The following is a 17,905-nucleotide window of genomic DNA, read 5'->3' as shown; positions in this document are numbered from 1 at the left end:
TTATCAGTGAGAGAATATTTCAGCAGCAGCTTTGTCTCTCAGTATCTGTTACATAGGAAGTGGGACCTGGCAGCAAATTTTTTCTTCAATGTTAAGCTATTCTCTTTGAAATAAACACGGAACATGCAGACTTAGTTAGGTTCCTTTGCTGAGATGAATCGAACATACAAGTACCTTCCCTCAAAAGAAAGACTGCTAAAGACTTTCACAAGTATACATTTAGTTATTCTTTTCACTCAAAATGCTACTTCCCACTCTCCCAACTTTCTCAGATCCCATAGGGATAACCATCAACCTGAAAAGAACAACTCTTTTCCTCCTCTGTGAAGCAACCATTTGTAAACAGCACAACTCACCGCAAAAATTTTTAACAAAGTTTTCATGTAGAGCTTTCGAATACCAAAGGAGACTCCAAAAATAGCGGGGACTATGATGAAAACGAGGAGGAGGGTGAAGAGGACAGTCAGGGAGATGCCCAGAAGGTTGACAATCAGGCTATCAAAAGGCAGCAACAGGAACATGGTGGAGGGTCCAGGCAAGGCCATGCCCTCCTCCCCAAGAACAAAGCACAGCCTTCAGATGGTCCTCTCAGACAGCACCAGCCGGGGAAAGAGAGCAAGTTCCCAACGGAAAACCAACTCCATTCCAAAGTTCACATCATAGAGAGCATGGGAGGGGAATGATAATAAAAAGGGCCACAGGAGGCAGCCCCAAAACACCCGATCTCCCCGTAACAGACGGGCTTTGGTGGTGAATGAGGCAGGATCAATCTTCAGTGTGAGCATTTGAGTCCAGGCTGACTTTCTGTGACGGTGAGCAGCAAGGGAGGGATCTCCGCTCTGCTACCCTTATACTGCTTCCAGAGTTTTACTTTTTTCCTGCCCAAGAGCATTTAGCAGATAAATCTGTCCTGAAGATCTGTCATTGCCAGAAATACCAAGAAGAGTTCAACGTGGTGCCAGAAATATCCTGATAACTCCTGTGGAGGGAGGTGACTGCTGGCACTTCACACAGAAGGCTACTGAACTTGAATATGTAGAAATTAAATAACTGTTTTACTTAAAATTCCTTCATAAGCTGAAAATTGGTTCATTGTAGAGAGTTCATATCTGGCCCCATTCTTCCTCTCTAGAGGCTCCTGGGTGCACGCTGCTTCCAGGACCCTCCTACCTGGACAGCTACAGTCTTTGCCAGCAGGACACAGATGCTGGCACAGAATGTCTCATGCTGCCTGTGGAGAGTGTAATTCCAGACGCTCTTGGCATTGGTTTCCTCTGGATAGTCTTCTCCCTAAGGCCCCCTTTTCTCAGCGGTGTCCTGGGTTCTTGGCAAGAAGTTGCTTACATGCTGCCAAAGCTGGGGGGTGGAAACAGAAACACTGTCAGTCACACAAATCCAGAGGACAAACGTCAATATGCTTTGGGGGTGGGAGTCTGTTCGAGGATTAGCCTAGAGTCAGTGCCAGCTTCCCAAGTCATCAAGGTCAAAGGGAATGAGCAGAGCAACAGGTGGCAGACACAAATGTGGGAGAAAAACACACATTAGAGTTGAAAACTGTATGTTTCGTCTTCTTCCCACTATTCTATGCTTATACAAGTAAATCATAACTGATCTTTTCTATGTGCCCCCAGTCTGGCAACCATCATGATGGCATACTATGAACACTGCTCTTCACCTTGCTTTTTGTTTTGTTTTGTTTTTAGCTCAATATACCATGCAAGAGTGTTCAATCAGCACATACATAGCTCCCTCACTTTTTACAGGTATACTGTTTTTAACTGTAAGAATAGTTAACTGGTTTTCTGCAGTTGGACACCAATGTTTCTACTTTTGTGCTGATATACATAATGTAATGAATAACCATGTTGCATATATGACTTAGCACACAAAATGAACAAGCAAATATATTTTCTTGATAAATTCCTAGAAAGGGAACTTCAGGGGGAAAGAAAATATACAGTTTTAATTTCATAAGATATTGTCACATTTTCTATATTGAGATTAAACTCCTCCAGCCTATCTCCCCATACTGGCCATTCTTTTTTTATTTAAGACTATTTTTAGAGCAGCTTTGAGTTCACAACAAAATTAAGAGGGAGGTACAGAGATTTCTCTTTTATCCCTTGCCCCCCACATACATAACAGCCTCCCCCATTATCAACATCCACCACACAGGTGCATTTGTTACAAATGATGAACCAAGATTAATATATCATAATCACCCAAGTCCATAATTTACATTACAATTCACTCTTGTTGTATATCCTATCGGTTTGGACAAATGTATAATGATGTGTATCCATCATTACAGTATCATACAGAATATTTTCACTGCCCTAAAAATCCTGTGCTCTGATTATTCATTCTTCCCTTCCCCAACCCCTGGCAATCAATAATCTTTTTACTGTCTCCATAGTTTTGCCTTTTCCAGAATATAGTTGGAATCATATTGTACACAGCCTTGTTAAATTGGCTTCTTTCACTTAATATAGCCACTCCTTTTTAGAATTCCACTATTTCAAATATCTTACAAAAGTATTCCAGTTTTATATTACTCATCCCTAACTACAATTTACCAATGTGAATCTTGACCTTGGGAGCATCTTATCAAGCCCCTCTACAAACATTTTGGCTTCACACCAATTACCTTCAGGCTCTATTTCAATATATTAAGAAGTTCAAGAATGAATGAACAGATAACTGAAATTACCTTAAATTTTGTCCATTTATAGAACTCAGCTTTCACATGTGATGTTACAACCTGTCAACACATATTTCCATTTTACCAATTAGGAAACCAAGCAAGGTAGACACAGATCCAATTCTTCTGACTCCTAACCCATTACTGCTCCCATTATATTCCCACACATCTAGTGATTAAAAGACATGATAGTTCAGTGGCACCGAGTCACAAATACTAGTCCCTGCATTTGATCCTCAACATCTTCCACTTTCACATTACCATTATTACTGCTAACACTTGTCAAATACTAACGACAGGACAATGAGCTAATATAATAAGCATACTATATAATAAGCTAATATTATATGTACTATATTATAAGCTAATATAATAATTATATTATATTATATTATATATACTATATTATATTATATACTATATTATATACTATATATACTATATTATATATAACATATATAATATTAATATATATACTATATTATGTATTATATTATATATTATATATACTATATTATAAGCTAATATAATAAGCATACTATATAATAAGCATATTATATATACAATGAGCTAATATAATAAGCATACTATATGCTCACTTAATCCTCACAACAACCCTGTGGTGGAGTTATTATCATCACTGCTATTTACAGGTGAGGAAACTGAGGCTTAGAGGATAAAGTAAGTTACTCAGGGTCAAACAGCTAGTAAGTGGTGGAGTAGAAATTTGGACACGTATATCTGTCTTAGAGCCCCTGCTCTTTAACCACTATGCTCTCCCTATCTCCCAGACTACCCTGAAATAAATGAACACTTCCTTCATGCCAGTCCTGCTCTACAGAACTTCTGGTGATCAGAGAAAAACCACAAGGCAATTCTGGATTCATGTATCGAATTTGGTGTTCTTCTCAGAATCCAAAGAACAAACCTGCTCTTTCAAAAACCAGCCAAACTGATTATACATGCCAGATTTCTAACTACATCCCAACAGAGGTTTAGGAAATTAGATATATTTCTGAGACTCAATCAACTTAACCCTTTGCACTCGCTTGCTTTTTTCTCGATTCCTTTATTCTACTCGGAATTTAATTTTTTAAATACCCCAGATTTTACAAAGCGCGGCAGTAGAATAAAAAACGGGAGTTTCTTTTCATACAAACTTATTTATTTGGATTTTTTTATACTTCAAATTATTGATACATTCAATACAATTCGACATATGAGCTGCTACCGATGCTAAATGTGTCGAGTCACACTCGACATCTGAGTGCAAAAGGTTAATATGCTGTCTGAGATACTGTATTCCTTAAAGCTGTCTATTCCAGCCTAATTCTAGGGTCCCACCTCCATTCCACTCTTCCATACCACTCACCCTTGCCCAGCACTCCCATGGGAAAGAGGCAGCAAGATCCCTGTCCCACTGGACAGCTGCTGTCACTCTGGCCAAGGTTACCTTGAGTTCCAAGTACCCAAGGTGACTGAAAGTAGGGTCACTTTGACTTTCCCATGCCAGAGTTTCTTTGAAATACAATCAACTGAGAATTTCAAAGATTATGCTGGGTTCATGTCCCCAAAACATTAAACACTTTTAAGCAATCAACTCATTTCTTCACCTATTTCAGGGGTTGGCAAATCATCATATGATTATGGGCCAAATCTGGCTATGGCCTGTTTTTATAAAGCTCATGACCTAGGAATTGTTTTTATATCTTTAAAGACTTGTAAAAACAAAAAATAATATGTGACAGAGACCAGGGCCTGAAAAGCCTAAAATATTTACTATCTGATCCTTTACAAAAGAGTTTGCTGACCCATGATCCAGCTGCTCTTCCTCCTGAGAGGTAGTGAACTTCCCCTTACTGTCCCACCCCACCTGAGTTCCTGTTTACTTACCGGTGCCAGACTCCAGAACAGAGAACAGCCAAACTAGCCAAACAAGTTATCTGGCCAACACTATACAATCCTCTTATAAATTCTTAGAAGTAGAGAAAAAGCAAGCAAGCTACAGTTATCAAACAGGGTTCCAAACCTCTTGCTGGATGAGCAAAGCAGTCATTAAAGGCAGAGGTAACTGTGCCATAAGGCCCCCTGAACACAGACTTTGATCTCTGGAAATATCAGAAAATTGCTCACATCAGAACCCAATCACACTACAATTTCTAGGTAACTGCTCACTTAGGAGAGGATATCACTATGTCTCAAGTAAATACAACCATGACTCCTTAAGCATGAGGCAAGGGAAGCCATGAACTCTAAGGAATATTTACTCGTTCTCTTCCACAGCTTTCAGCCAAAATCACTGAGTCATTGGACCAGTTTCCCTAACAGCCCAAATGGTCCAGAGAAAAACAGAAGAACCAATTGGTTCTGACTTCTTTAAAAGGAAAGATGGCTTCATTCTAGGAATGTGACAGAGCCCATTGCTAAAGTAACTAAACTTTTCAACACTCTGAATGGCAAATCCGGGCTTTTAGGCCCACAATTTCCAGTGTGCCTCAGTTCTCAGACTCATTCAGTTCATACATTTAACAAACACTCACTGTTAGTTGTTAGATACTTGGTGAACAAATATGCCTAGAGAAAAGTATTAACCAAATAAGCATACACAAAGTCATAATTTCATACAATGATGATTAACAAGGAAGAGTCCTGGAAGAGAAAATAACAGAGGGAAGTTACAAACTTAAATTGGGGCATTTAAACCAATTCATTTAAACCAAATCACAAGGCCAGTACTATTGTGATTCCTCACTGCAGAATCAAATGCTTTTCAGCTAGCCCTCTGTGACACATCCTACTTCAGGAGACCATGACCACCAGACTGTGTCCAGATAGATGCCACACACCAACTCAAAAGGAAAAAGATATAGCATTTTATTACAAATAAATGCTTAGGTTACACAGCAAGAATGCATTTTTAAAGCACACCAAGCACGCCTGTCTCAGTAAATGGTATGCACCGGTGGGGTCCCTCAGCCTAGCCTGCACCCTCTCGCAATCCGGGACATGGGGATGTAGTATGCGCGAAGCCACAGGCGGCCGGGGAGGAGCCCACACCGCTCCTCATCCCAGCCGGCTGGCCCGCCCGCTGCACCTGCCCCCCTCACCCCTCCCTGCTGCTCGGTAAGCTCGCTGAGCAGGCTCCCCCTGTGGCTCCTGTGTTGAGCATCTGCCCTCTGGTGGTCAGTGCGTGTCATGGCAACCGGTCCACTGGTCGCTTAGGCTTTTATATATAGAGATCATTATCAGAAGAAACCCAGAGTATTGTCTTCAGTTCTTGGTACCAAACTTTAAGAGGGCTAGATAGAAGGGAAGGCATTTCAAAGTATGTCACAAAACTCACAAGCCAAATACTACCACATGCCTAGCAAGCACTAGTGCTCCATAAAAGGTCAGCTATAAAGCACAGAAATATGAGTTAAAACGACAGTAAGATGGCAGAAAAAAATTTTACCACAGTATTGGTAAAAATGAGAAAATATCCTCAATTACTGCTGGTTAGAATGTAAACTGGCACAACCTCTATGGAGAACAATTTAGCAATTGCCATCACAATTTTAAATGTACATAATTTTAGTTCCAGCATTTCTACTTCTAAAAATTTATCCTAAAGATAAATTAGAACAGTGGTTCTCAACAAGAGGCAATTCTTTAATCCCTTGTGGAACATTTGGTAATGTCTGCAGACATTTTTGGTTGTCACAACTTGGGATGGGGGTGCTACTGGCATGCAAGTGCATAGAGGGCAGGGATGTATTAAATGTACTATTATGTACAGGCCAACTCCTACAACAAAGAATTATCCAGCCCTAATATCAATAGTGCTGAGGATGAGAAACCCTGTAGAAAAGCATGTGCAAAATAATATATGTGCAGGGTTACTGACTGAAGCATTGTTTGTAATACCAAAAGAAACATCAATGTCCACTAATAGAGGGTACAATGGAATATTATTCATCTGTTTACTAGTAAAAAGACACACACACACACACACATGCACTAAGAAACAATCTCCCAGTTTGATACAGAACAATGTCCACAATAAATACCAATTGTAAGGGAGGGGAGAAAAGGAAAAATATATACAATTCATATGTACTCGCAAAGATACATGTCTGGAAAGATACACAAGTGACTGGCTATAACAGCTGCTTCTAGGGATGGAAAGAGTTTACTATTTACCTTTTTAGTATCTTTAAAATTAATTTGTCATTTTGAATAGGTTCAAAAATCAAAAGAAACACACTAGTGTTTGAATCCTGACTTGATCACTTAACCAGTAGTGTTAGTGACTTCAGGTAAATTACTTAATTTCTTTAAGCTTTTATTAAACAATACCTACTAGATGTAATGTTCAAGATTACAAGGTAACAAAAATAAAGCACTTTCATAGTGCCTAGAGCAAGGCAAATGCTCAAAATATATTAACTATTATTACTATTCTAAGTTCCTGTTACTAGGAAGGAGGATGGGGCATTTGAAGGTATTTCCCAAGAAGGCATGACATTACACTAATGAGAGATTCGGTTTCAACTACTACCTGCCTACGGTGCATACAATCCCCTGATATGGCTGGATCGTGCTGATCCCATTCAGACACTGCTGTGGGTCCTGCCTGGCAGAGAGGCAAAACAGCCAGAGCCAGTATTGCCAAACCACGCTGAGGGGAAACACGATCTGTAGAAATCAGGAAAAATGTTTCATGATTAAAGATGGCACCCTATGTGAGTGCTCCAGCAAAGACTAAGACTTTCATAGAAGTTCTGAGTCAATTTGTAAGAGAGCTGGTAAGGAGATCTAACTACTTTACAGGACCACAAAACCTGGCAGAAGCAATTTAGCGTGAGCAAGCACTCAAACAGAAAAAGCAGATTGGCTCTAGCAACCCAGAGACAAGAGAAATGCTATTACAATTGGCAGGAACAGGAGTGCACGTTTTAGCTTAATATTAAGAATCTAACCCTCACATTGCTGGTGGCACTATGCAATGGTACAATTGGAAGGTACAGGTACATGGGTGCATGTTTTAGATTAATATTAAGAATCTAACCCTCACATTGCTGGTGGCACTATGCAATGGTACAATTGGCAGGAACAGGTACATGGGTGCACATTTTAGATTAATATTAAGAATCTAACCCTCACATTGCTGGTGGCACTGTGCAATGGTACAACCACCTTGGGAAATAGTCTGGTAGTCCCACAAATGGTTAAACATAGTTATCATATGACCCAGCAGTTCTCCTCCTAGGTATATAGTCAAGAGAACTAAAAACAACAACTATCCACATAAAAAAATTGTGCCAATGTTTATAGCAGTATTATTCAGAATAGCCCAACAGGTAGAAACTACCCAAATGTCTGAATAAACAAAATGTGCTTTATCGACACAAGGTGTGGATGAAAAAGGTTTTTATGGAAAGTTACCTCACAAGGTGATCTGATCAGAAATTCCTCACTGGTCATGTCATGGTGGGTAGTCCCAGGCATTTAAGTGTGTGTTGTTGTTATTTTAATTTTTTTAAAAGATATATTTTTATTGATTTCAGAGTGAAATGGAGAGGGAGAGAGAGGGAGAGGGAGAGAGAGGGAGAGAGAGGGAGGGAGAGGGAGAGGGAGAGGGAGAGGGAGAGGGAGAGGGAGAGGGAGAGGGAGAGGGAGAGGGAGAGGGAGAGGGAGAGGGAGAGGGAGAGGGAGAGGGAGAGGGAGAGGGAGAGGGAGAAACATCAACGATAAGAGAGAATTATTGATTAGCTGCATGCCTCCTACTGGGGATGGAGCCTGCAACCTGAGCATGTGTTGACCAGGAATCCTGGTTCACAGGTCGGCGCTCAACCACTGAGCCATGCCAGCCAAGTGCAGGCATATAACTTTAGTAAGAGGCTTACCTTTGCCTTAAGCAAGCCTTGTCTATTGTTTCTGGGCATCTGAGTTAATACACCTTTGAAATGTCCCCTGCTTCAGATCCCTCCTTTAAAGCATGACCACCTTCAAGAGAACACATAATCTTAACTATCCCATATTCTGATCCCTGTCTTGCTTTCTCCCACCTCATCTAATCTACTTATGAACCCTCCTTAATCTCAAATGCATAAAAGAAACTGCAAACTGTATTCTCCAAAGCATTTTTCTCAGCCTATTGAAATCTTGCTTCCAAAAGTATCCTCTGTTTGACTCAAATAAGTTTTTATAAAAATTTAGGGAGTAGTGAGGTATAAGAAATTTGCTTGAATAGGTTTGTACATTTTTACACTGACAAATAGAATATTATTTGGCCATTCAAAGGAATGAAGTATTGGTAGTTGCTACGATACGGATGAACCTTGAAAACATGGTAGCCCTAGCTGGTTTGGCTTAATGGATAGAATGTTGGCCTGTGGACTAAAGGGTCCCGGGTTCAATTTCCAATCAAGAGCACATATCTCAGTTGCAGGCTCGATCCAGGCCACCAGGGCAAGTGCGGTAGGCAACCAATTGATGTGTCTCTAACATCGATGTTTCTCTCTCTCCCCCCCTCCTTTCTACTTTCTCTAAAAATCAATGGAAAAATATCTTCGGGTGAGGATTAACAAATAAAACAAAAAGAACACATCAAGGTAAAGTGAAAGAAGCCAGTCACAAAAGACCACACATTATGTGATTCCATAATATGAATTTAAATCTTTAGAGACAGAAAGTACATTAGTGGTTACTTAGGGCTGGGAGAATAGGAAGACAGAGAAGAGAGGAGGGAGAGAGAGAAAGAGGGAAGAGAGAGAAACATGATGTGAGACATATCAAATGGTTGCCTCCCGCACAAGCCCCAACCAGGGGTAGCGATCAAACCTGCAACCCAGATACGTGCCCTCAACCAGGAATCGAACTCATGACCCTCTGGTGTGTAGGCCAATGTCCTAACCACTGAGCAATACCTGCAGGGCTAGTTAATAAAAACATCCTAAAATTGACTGTGGTGTTGGGTCACATATATCTGTGAATATAATAAAAACCCGAATTGCACCTTTTTGGCAGTGATGTCCTCCCCATGACAACATGCCTCTCACTAAGGATCTCCTTCATCCTCTCCAGAAGAGAAAACACGAGAAGCACCACCTGGCGCAGAGCCCCGATGCCTACTTCATGGAGGTGCAATGCGCAGGCTGCTATAACATCACCGTCTTCAGCCACGCACAAACGGTAGTTCTGTGTGCTGGCTGCTCCACTGTCCTCTGCCATTCAACAGGAGGAAAAGCCAGCTTTCAGAGGATGCTCCTCCAGAAGGAAGCAGCACTACAAGCACCTCCAATCAAGACGAGTGGGGAAGCATCCCATTAAACACATTTTGGATTAAAAAACACACACCTGAACTGTACACTTTAAATGGGTGAGTTGTATAGTATGTGACTTGTATCTCAATAAAGCTGTTAAGAATCTCAGAGGAGTTGTTCAAAAAGAATAAACTGTTTAGCCCTGGCCAGTGTGGCTCAGTTGGTTGGGTGTTGTCCCATACACCAAGAGGTCACCAGTTTGATTCCCAGTAAGGGCATGTGCCTGGTTTGTGGGCTTGATCCCTGATAGGGGGGCCGGGGCAGCTGATGGATGTTTCCCTCTCCTGTCCATGTTTCTCCCTCCCTCCCTCCCTTTCTCTCTAAAAAATTAATGAAAGAAGTCTTTAAATAGACTGTTTAGGAAGATATTCACCCATATCTGGATTCTGCAGGATTAGACCAGATGTTTTAAATTTCCTTTCAAATCCAGATTTTTGGCTATGTATCTTTACTTAAAATAGTAGAATGTTAGAGAAGCAGTAAAGCATGATGACTCAATATACAGGGAATCAGACAGGTTGCATTCAAAACCAGCCTCCATTACTTTCTAGTTGTGTGACCTCAGGAAAATAAATCAACTTTCCATGCTTCAGTTTTCTCATCTGTAAAATGGGAATAATATGTATCCTGTGGTATTGCTGTGAAGACTGAACAGAATGCAAGTGATCAGTAGAGTGCCTGACACAAAGTACTCAATAAATAGAAGTTATTACTAAGTAACTGTCACTACAAAGCTGGAGGCAATAATAATCCTATATAATAAAAGGCTAATATGCAAATCGACCAAATGGCAGAACGACCGGTTGCTATGATGCGCACTGACCACCAGGGGGCAGACGGTCAACATAGGAACTGCCCCCTGGTGGTCAGTGCGCTTCCCACAGGGGGAGCGCTGCTCAGCCGGCTCATGGCTGGTGAGCACAGCGGCGGTGGCAGGAGCCTCTCCCATCTGTGGTAAGGAGCGAGAGGTCCTGGACTGCGAGAGGGATGTCTGACTGCCAGCTTAGGCCCGATTCCCAGGGGGATCAGGCCTAAGCTGGCAGCAGACATCCCCCAAGGGGTCCCGGACTGCGAGAGGATGCAGGCCAGGCTGAGGGTCCCCCGCCCCCCCAGTGCATGAATGTCATGCACCAGGCCTCTAGTAAAATGATAAATTGCAACTTTATTAGTCAACCATTGAGAATTCTAATCCAACCTCTTTTTTTTTATGGCTCAAATAACTGAGCCTTGGAAGGGCTAAATAACTGGGACAAATTTAAAACTTGGCCAGTACCAGAGGCAGAACTAGAACTCAGAACTGCTCCCCAGGCTGACCTCTCTTTTGCTTTGAGGCACCACTCATTTTTCCTAATGTACTGTCAAGACACAGACCCATAGAATATCCCATTCTGATGTGATGGTAAACAAACCAAGAAGACACATACAGCCAACATTAATCCTGGATAAAATAAATGGACCAAGACAAAGCCAGAATGATCGGCCAAAGAATAACTCAACTCATTATGATGAAGACAGGATTATAGTCAGTTTCAGGGTCTTGATCTAAGGTCACTCTGACCTTAAATATTTTCCCCTTGCCTAGAAAAGCTTGAGTTGGAACTGGGTAATATATAACATAGTACCAATTTCGTCCAAAAGCAACATAAGTCTTCAAAGCTGGGGGGGGGGGGGGAAAAAGACAAAGGATATAGAATATTTTTATATTTGGGGGCCATCAGTTTAAAAAAGAACAAACTGTTTGCTGGAGCTCTAAGACCCTAGACATTTCATTTACCAAGCCTGAACATTGCTCTAACAGCTCAATATCAAAACTGGTGTTTTACATTTGAGTATTGTTTATGTAACTGGAAACAACTGCCTGGTCTTTGTCTTTTCTTTAAAAACCTATTTTTCTAGCCTGCCTGAGTAGCTCAGTGGTTGAGCATCGACCTATGATTCAGGAGGTCATGGCTGGATTTCAGGTCAGGCTTTGTATGGAGATATGCTTTCACTTCTCTTGGGAAAATATCCAAATTGTGGAAAGACTGAGACTAAGGTAGGTGTATGTTTAGCGTTTTATGAAACTGCCAAACCTCATTATAAACTGTTGTACCATTTTGCATTCTCACTAGCAGTGTGTGAAAGTTCAACATCTTCACCAACACTTGACATGATTGGTATTTTAATTTTACTCATACTAGTGCAGTGGTTGGCAAACTCATTAGTCAACAGAGCCAAATATCAACAGTACAACGATTGAAATTTCTTTTGAGAGCCAAAAACCGACTTCTGTGCATGGGCCACAAAGTTTCAATCGCACTGTACGTGCGTGCCTGTACGTGGTATTTTGTGGAAGAGCCACACTCAAGGGGCCAAAGAGCCCCATGTGGCTCGCGAGCCGCAGTTTGCCGACCACGGGGTTTGTGGATGTGAGGTGGTATACGAAAGTTTTAATTTGTATTTCTCTAATGACCATCTATTGAGCATCTTTTCATGTGCTAATTTGCCACCTGTGTATCTTCTCTGATGAAATGCTCAAATCTTTTGCCCATTTTTTATTAAGGTTATTTTATTATTAAATTTGTTACAGGCCATTTTTTAGAAGTAAAGCTTTTCCTCCCCAATGACTAAACAGTCTCATTTAAAACGAGAAAGCATTACTACTGAACTATACTTAAGAATGGTTAAGATGGCCCTAATCGGTTTGGCTCAGTGGATAGAGCGTCGACCTGCGGACTGAAGGGTCCCAGGTTCGATTCCGGTCAAGGGCATGTACTTTGGTTGCAGGCACATCCCCAGTAGGGGGTGTGCAGGAGGCAGCTGATTGATGTTTCTCTCTCATCGATGTTTCTAACTCTCTCTCCCTCTCCCTTCCTCTCTGTAAAAAATCAATAAAATATACATATATAAAAAAGAATGGTTAAGATGGTTTTAAAAAATGAGGAAATTAATCCCACAGACAACAACAAAAAGGATGAGAAAGCATTTTTCACAAAGGCACAAAATTTATGAAACAGATTTCTTTGTTCAACTCACCACAAACTCGAAAACAATACTAACTGTTCAAAGAAAAATCACTAGAACATGACAAAAAAACCAATGACCACAACCACAAACTCTACGTTAACCTCAGAAGTGAATGTTACTAAGCAACATAAAACACTCCATCTTTATGCTCAGCTGACAGTGACCCTGTGCTGCACAATACAGCAGCCACTAACACAGGACTCCTGAGCACTTGAAAGTGGCTGGGCCAAAATGAAATGTTCTGTAAAGTACACATTGGATTTCAATGACTTAGGATGAAAAAAATGAAGGCCCCAGTGTGGGGCACGCAGGAGGCAGCCAATCAATGATTCTCTCTCATCACTGATGTTTCCCTCTCTCTCTCCCTCTCCCTTCATCTCTGAAATCAATAAAAATATATTTAAAAAAAAAAAATCTTGCCCTAACCAGTTTGGCTCAGTGGATGAAGCGTCAGCCTGCGGACTGAAGGGTCTCAGGTTGATTCCAGTCAAGGGCATGTACCTTGGTTGCGGGCACATCCCCAGTAGGGGAGTGTGCAGGAGGCAGCTGATCGATGTTTCTCTCATCGATGTTTCTAACTCTCTATCCCTCTCCCCTCCTCTCTGTAAAAAAAATCAATAAAATATATTTAAAAAATCTTTCCCTCAAGAAGACAAGAACTGAAGGCTCTGAGTCTCCCTGGTAACATCTTTGAACTGAGGGCTCTGCATCTCCCCAGTAACAGACACATGATAACTATTATTTAGGTCACAAACTCACAAAAGTCCGCCCTGAAAGAAATTTATAAACAATTATGTTACATTATATAAACTGAACTCAAAGAACTCTATATACCTTGGAGACAGACTATCCCCATTTTAAAAGTAAGAAAATTGAGGTACAAGTACTGAACTTACCTGTCTTTCTTGAGATAGGAAATTTTAATAGCATAAAGTGTGCTAGGAAATATGTACATGGTAAGAAAAACAAAAAACCCAACCCCACAATTCATCCAGCCCAGGATTCTTATCAGTTCATGGCAAGAAAGAATGTTTTTTGGAAAGTGCTATTCTCCCCAATATCAAGAGCAAAACCTCTGGGGTATATTCCAAACACAATTAAATAGCTGTGAATGTTACCTAATCTTTTAAAAGCGTGTTCTTATTATCAGTCTGCTATTCTAGTTCCAGGGTCACAACTTTCCCATGTGCCTGAAAAGCTATGATTAGACATTTGCCCCCAATGTAGTTTAAGCACTAATTTGAGGCATAGCACCTAGTTGTGTTATACCAGAATTTGGTGGGAAAGTTTTTCACATTTACCTGTCCAAACCCTTCAGTGTAAGGGTTTTCAGTCATAGCCCTTCCACACATCTTTCCTGAAGACGACCTAGAGCACGCAGTATGGTACAGCGGAAAGGATGAGCGCAGAGTTGGGAGATGTCTCCTCATCTCAGTTCAGCTCTTATTCCTGTAGAACTGGACAAGTCACTGAACCTCTCTGGACCTTTCGAGGGCTCATCAAAAATGAAGTTAGACAAGATGACCTAGAAGTTCTCATCCTGACCTGAAAGAGCTTGTTTTAACCTGCCCTCCAGCAACTTAATCATTTTAGATGCCCTTTTCTAGTCCTTCTCCAGTGCTATACGTGTTTCTTATCTGAAGGACTTCTAATAGCAGACGGTGTCCCAATAAAAGTACATGATGACTATTTGATAGCAAGATTTCTATTCTGAATCTCAAGCTACTTTTGACATCAAGGATTTATCCCAAAGATACAAAGGAGGGGGAGATGGATGGGGACATGGATGGAAAAGGCTTAGCCATACAGTGAGCTGTGGGGGCTGGATGATGGGTATCTGATTTACTATTCTATCTACTTTTGCATGTCAGAAATCCTCCATCATATAAAGTTGAAAAATGCAAAAAAAAAAAAAAAAAAAAAAACCATACACAAACAAAAACAAAACACGACATCACTGTCAAAGTGAGAAAAGAATACCGAACTGGAATTATCACAGGACTCTTTTCTACACAGTCTTTGGCCTAAGGATAATTGCTGTTCACAACATGTCCCTTGGGCTGAGATAGAATCTACAAGACCTGAAACTAAGCAAAGCTACTCCAAGTCTGGCCAAAATTAAGGAAAATGAACCAAAGAGGAAATTCTCCAACGGATCCCAAGGTTATCAATGAGAAGGTCCCAGGCAGGAGGGCGTGGGCAGGGAGAGGCACTAATATACACATCAGTATGGAACTTCCCTCCACGGAGCTACGCTATTAGGTTTCCTATGCTACATTTTCCCCAACTTTTCAACTGCCAAAGTTAAACCCTACGCGAAACGGAAAGTGAGGAAATAAACAAGACCCTCTGGTAGGAAGGAGGATACCTCGCTGAGCGTGAAATCCAAACGGAAAGGCAAGGGATTTCGGGGGTAAAAGGGGGAAAAAATGGGGCTCCTTTGGAGAACAAGAGAGAATGGACATCCCCGGCAAGCCGAAGGACACAGGAAAGGAAATCAGAGGCGAAGGCACTTCCTGGAGAGGTCTAACACCCCCCTGCAGCCTCACGAGCTGCACCCCCAGGCGGGAGGGGATGGAGCGCCCGGGGGCCCCGGGATCGAGAGGACCTAGGAGTCCGTCGCGGGGACCGGTCGGAGCGGGGAGGGCGCGGGCGGAGGGCGGGCCGCGCGGGGACCCGGCTCCCCTGCGCTGGGGCGGCGGAAGGGGCGCGGACGGTTCCACTGCGGCCGCGGGGCGGAACGCTCCGACGGGCCGGGCAACCCCAGGAAGCCGCGATGGTGTCTCCTGACGCCGGCGCGGCGCAGGCAGGGCGTCCCCGGACCGCAGGCCCCTCGCCCCGAACCCCACGCTCTCCGGTCGGCTCCCCGGAGACCAGTGACCTTCAGGAGGGAGGCGGCTGGGTCATACTCACCGACCGCGAGGCAGCGAGGCTCCAAACCCCTCCGGTGCCCGTCCCTCCCCCCCGCTGGCCCGCCGCCGCGGCCGAGGCGTGCGTCAGACGTGCGCGCGCCGCCTTTGTCTACGCCGCTCTGACGTGACCCCTCGCGTCCCACCCGCCCTCCCGCCGTCGGATCTCACGCCCCTCACCCTAGCGCGCGCGCGCCGGGCCTGATCGGGCGGGGGGGTGGGGGGGGGGCTCGCGGGGCGGGGCGGGGAGGTGGTGCCGCGTCAGCAACCCCGGGTGGGCGCGCCCGGGAACCGCCGAGCCGCCCCCTGGCGAGCGGGGGCGCGGGGGGGGGGGGGGGGGGGGGGGCTCTGTCCCAGGCGGGCGGGTGCTGCAGAGACTGGGGCTGTGCCCCGAGGCCCTGGTCGCCGGCCCCTCTCCGAGGCACGGTACCCCCCCCCCCACCCCCGCTTGCCCCCCGCATTCCTGCTCTGATAGGAGGCGCGCTTTCCAAATAGGGGTCTCCTCAGAGCTGCGCCAGAGCCCGAATACTGGATACTTGCCCCTAGGTTTCGTAGCATCAGTTCTGGGGAGGATGGTGTCAGTCCTGGTTAGGGAGCGGAGGCGTGAGTCACCACATTACCTTGTCCTCTTGGGGATGTTGTGAGGATGCAGTGGGGTACAGTTCTGTAGGTAAAGAACTGAGCTCACGGGCTGGCACTCCCGAAATAGTAGCTGCCACCACCACCACCACCTCATCATCCCTGGCTCACCTGCCTTACCCGTGAAGCCAAGGCGTGCAAGGAGCTGGTACACAGGATCCCTCCCTGCTGCCACCTTCCAAGTCTACCCTAAATGTGGAGCTCACCTGGCTACTAAAGGCCGGCTGGTGCCTGCTGGAGTTTGCACGGGAATTTCTCACCATCTCGTCAGACTTCAAATGCCTAGCTCAAGCTTATCATTTCCCCTAAAATAGGTCCTCCTTAAAAGGCGTTTTTTGCCTCCAATACCAAGCCCTCCCTTGTTTATTCCAAGTACTGTTTTTCCGAGCTAAATAATCCTATCTAATAAAGAGGGAGTATGCTAATTAACCCTCACACCATCACAACGATGGCAGTGCCCACAGCCGATAAGGAGGGAATATGCTAATTGACTGTCACGCCCTCAAAGATGGCGGTGCCCACAGCCACAAGATGGTGGCACCCAGTCCCCTCAGCCCCGCTGGGGCTGTAGGTACTCTGAATACCTGCCTCCAGAATCCCCCAGTCCCTTCAGCCCTCCAAACACCCAGGGCCGGCCTGAGGTGCAGGCAAGCCTTGGATGGCAGTTGCACAGCTGCCCAGGGCCACCCGAGACTCAGGTAACCAGGGCCGGCCAAGGCTTGCACTGCTGGCAGTGGCAGCAGCAGAGGTGTGATGGGGGCGTCACGTTCCCCTGATCGCCGGGTCACCTCCCGCCCCTGAGGGCTCCCGGACTGTGAGAGGGGGCAGGCCGGGCTGAGGGACCCCCCACCCCTGCCCAGTAAATGAATTTTCATGCACCGGGCCTCTAGTCAGATAATAAATCTTGATAGTAAAGTCCATATTCTGAGACCTCAAAATCTGACTTTAAGAATGACTCTGCTCCAAAACACTGGATCACTCATCCCCACACTATATGTCACAACACCTATCATAAACTCAATCATTTACCCATTTAGTACACCTCCACTGAGCACTCACTATATGGGCAGGTTTATATATTTTTTATTGTCTAAAGTTTTACATATGTCTCCTTTTTCCTCAATTGTACCCCCTCCCCCGCACCCCCCTACCCCACACCCCCGCAGCCATTCCCAGCCGGGGCAAGCCCCCATCGCCCTATGTGGGCAGTTTTTGTCAGAGTCACAATGATGCAAAGTTGAATAATGAATGCATGGCCATGTCTAATCTTCAACTAGGTTAAGAAGAAACTGGACATCATACATTTTTGTGTTCTTCCCCAATGCTAGGGAGAGGGGTTTTAA

General features: G+C 43.9%; 1 protein-coding gene across 2 annotated transcripts in view; it reads right to left on the bottom strand.

Annotated features, from left to right (window-relative positions):
* The window catches only part of GPAT4 (glycerol-3-phosphate acyltransferase 4), a 39,637-nt gene extending 23,582 nt beyond the window's left edge, over positions 1-16,055 (bottom strand). The window contains exons 1-3 of one of the 2 annotated variants that reach the window (XM_079779085.1): positions 15,928-15,989; positions 2,711-2,761; positions 357-1,356 (exon numbers count right to left, since the gene is read on the bottom strand). In XM_079779085.1, the coding sequence (XP_079635211.1) occupies positions 357-545 (189 nt within the window). In that variant the 5' untranslated portion in view covers positions 546-1,356; positions 2,711-2,761; positions 15,928-15,989. Of the gene's footprint in view, positions 1-356; positions 1,357-2,710; positions 2,762-15,927 lie in introns of both variants that reach the window. The other variant, XM_079779084.1, reaches the window with a different exon arrangement.
* Positions 16,056-17,905: the final 1,850 nt, after the last annotated feature.

The sequence above is a fragment of the Cnephaeus nilssonii genome (assembly GCF_951640355.1).
Source record: "Cnephaeus nilssonii genome assembly, chromosome: 8".
Taxonomy (NCBI): domain Eukaryota; kingdom Metazoa; phylum Chordata; class Mammalia; order Chiroptera; family Vespertilionidae; genus Cnephaeus; species Cnephaeus nilssonii.
The sequence above is the reverse complement of the archived record's forward strand: the minus strand, read 5'-3'. Positions and strand labels throughout refer to the sequence as shown.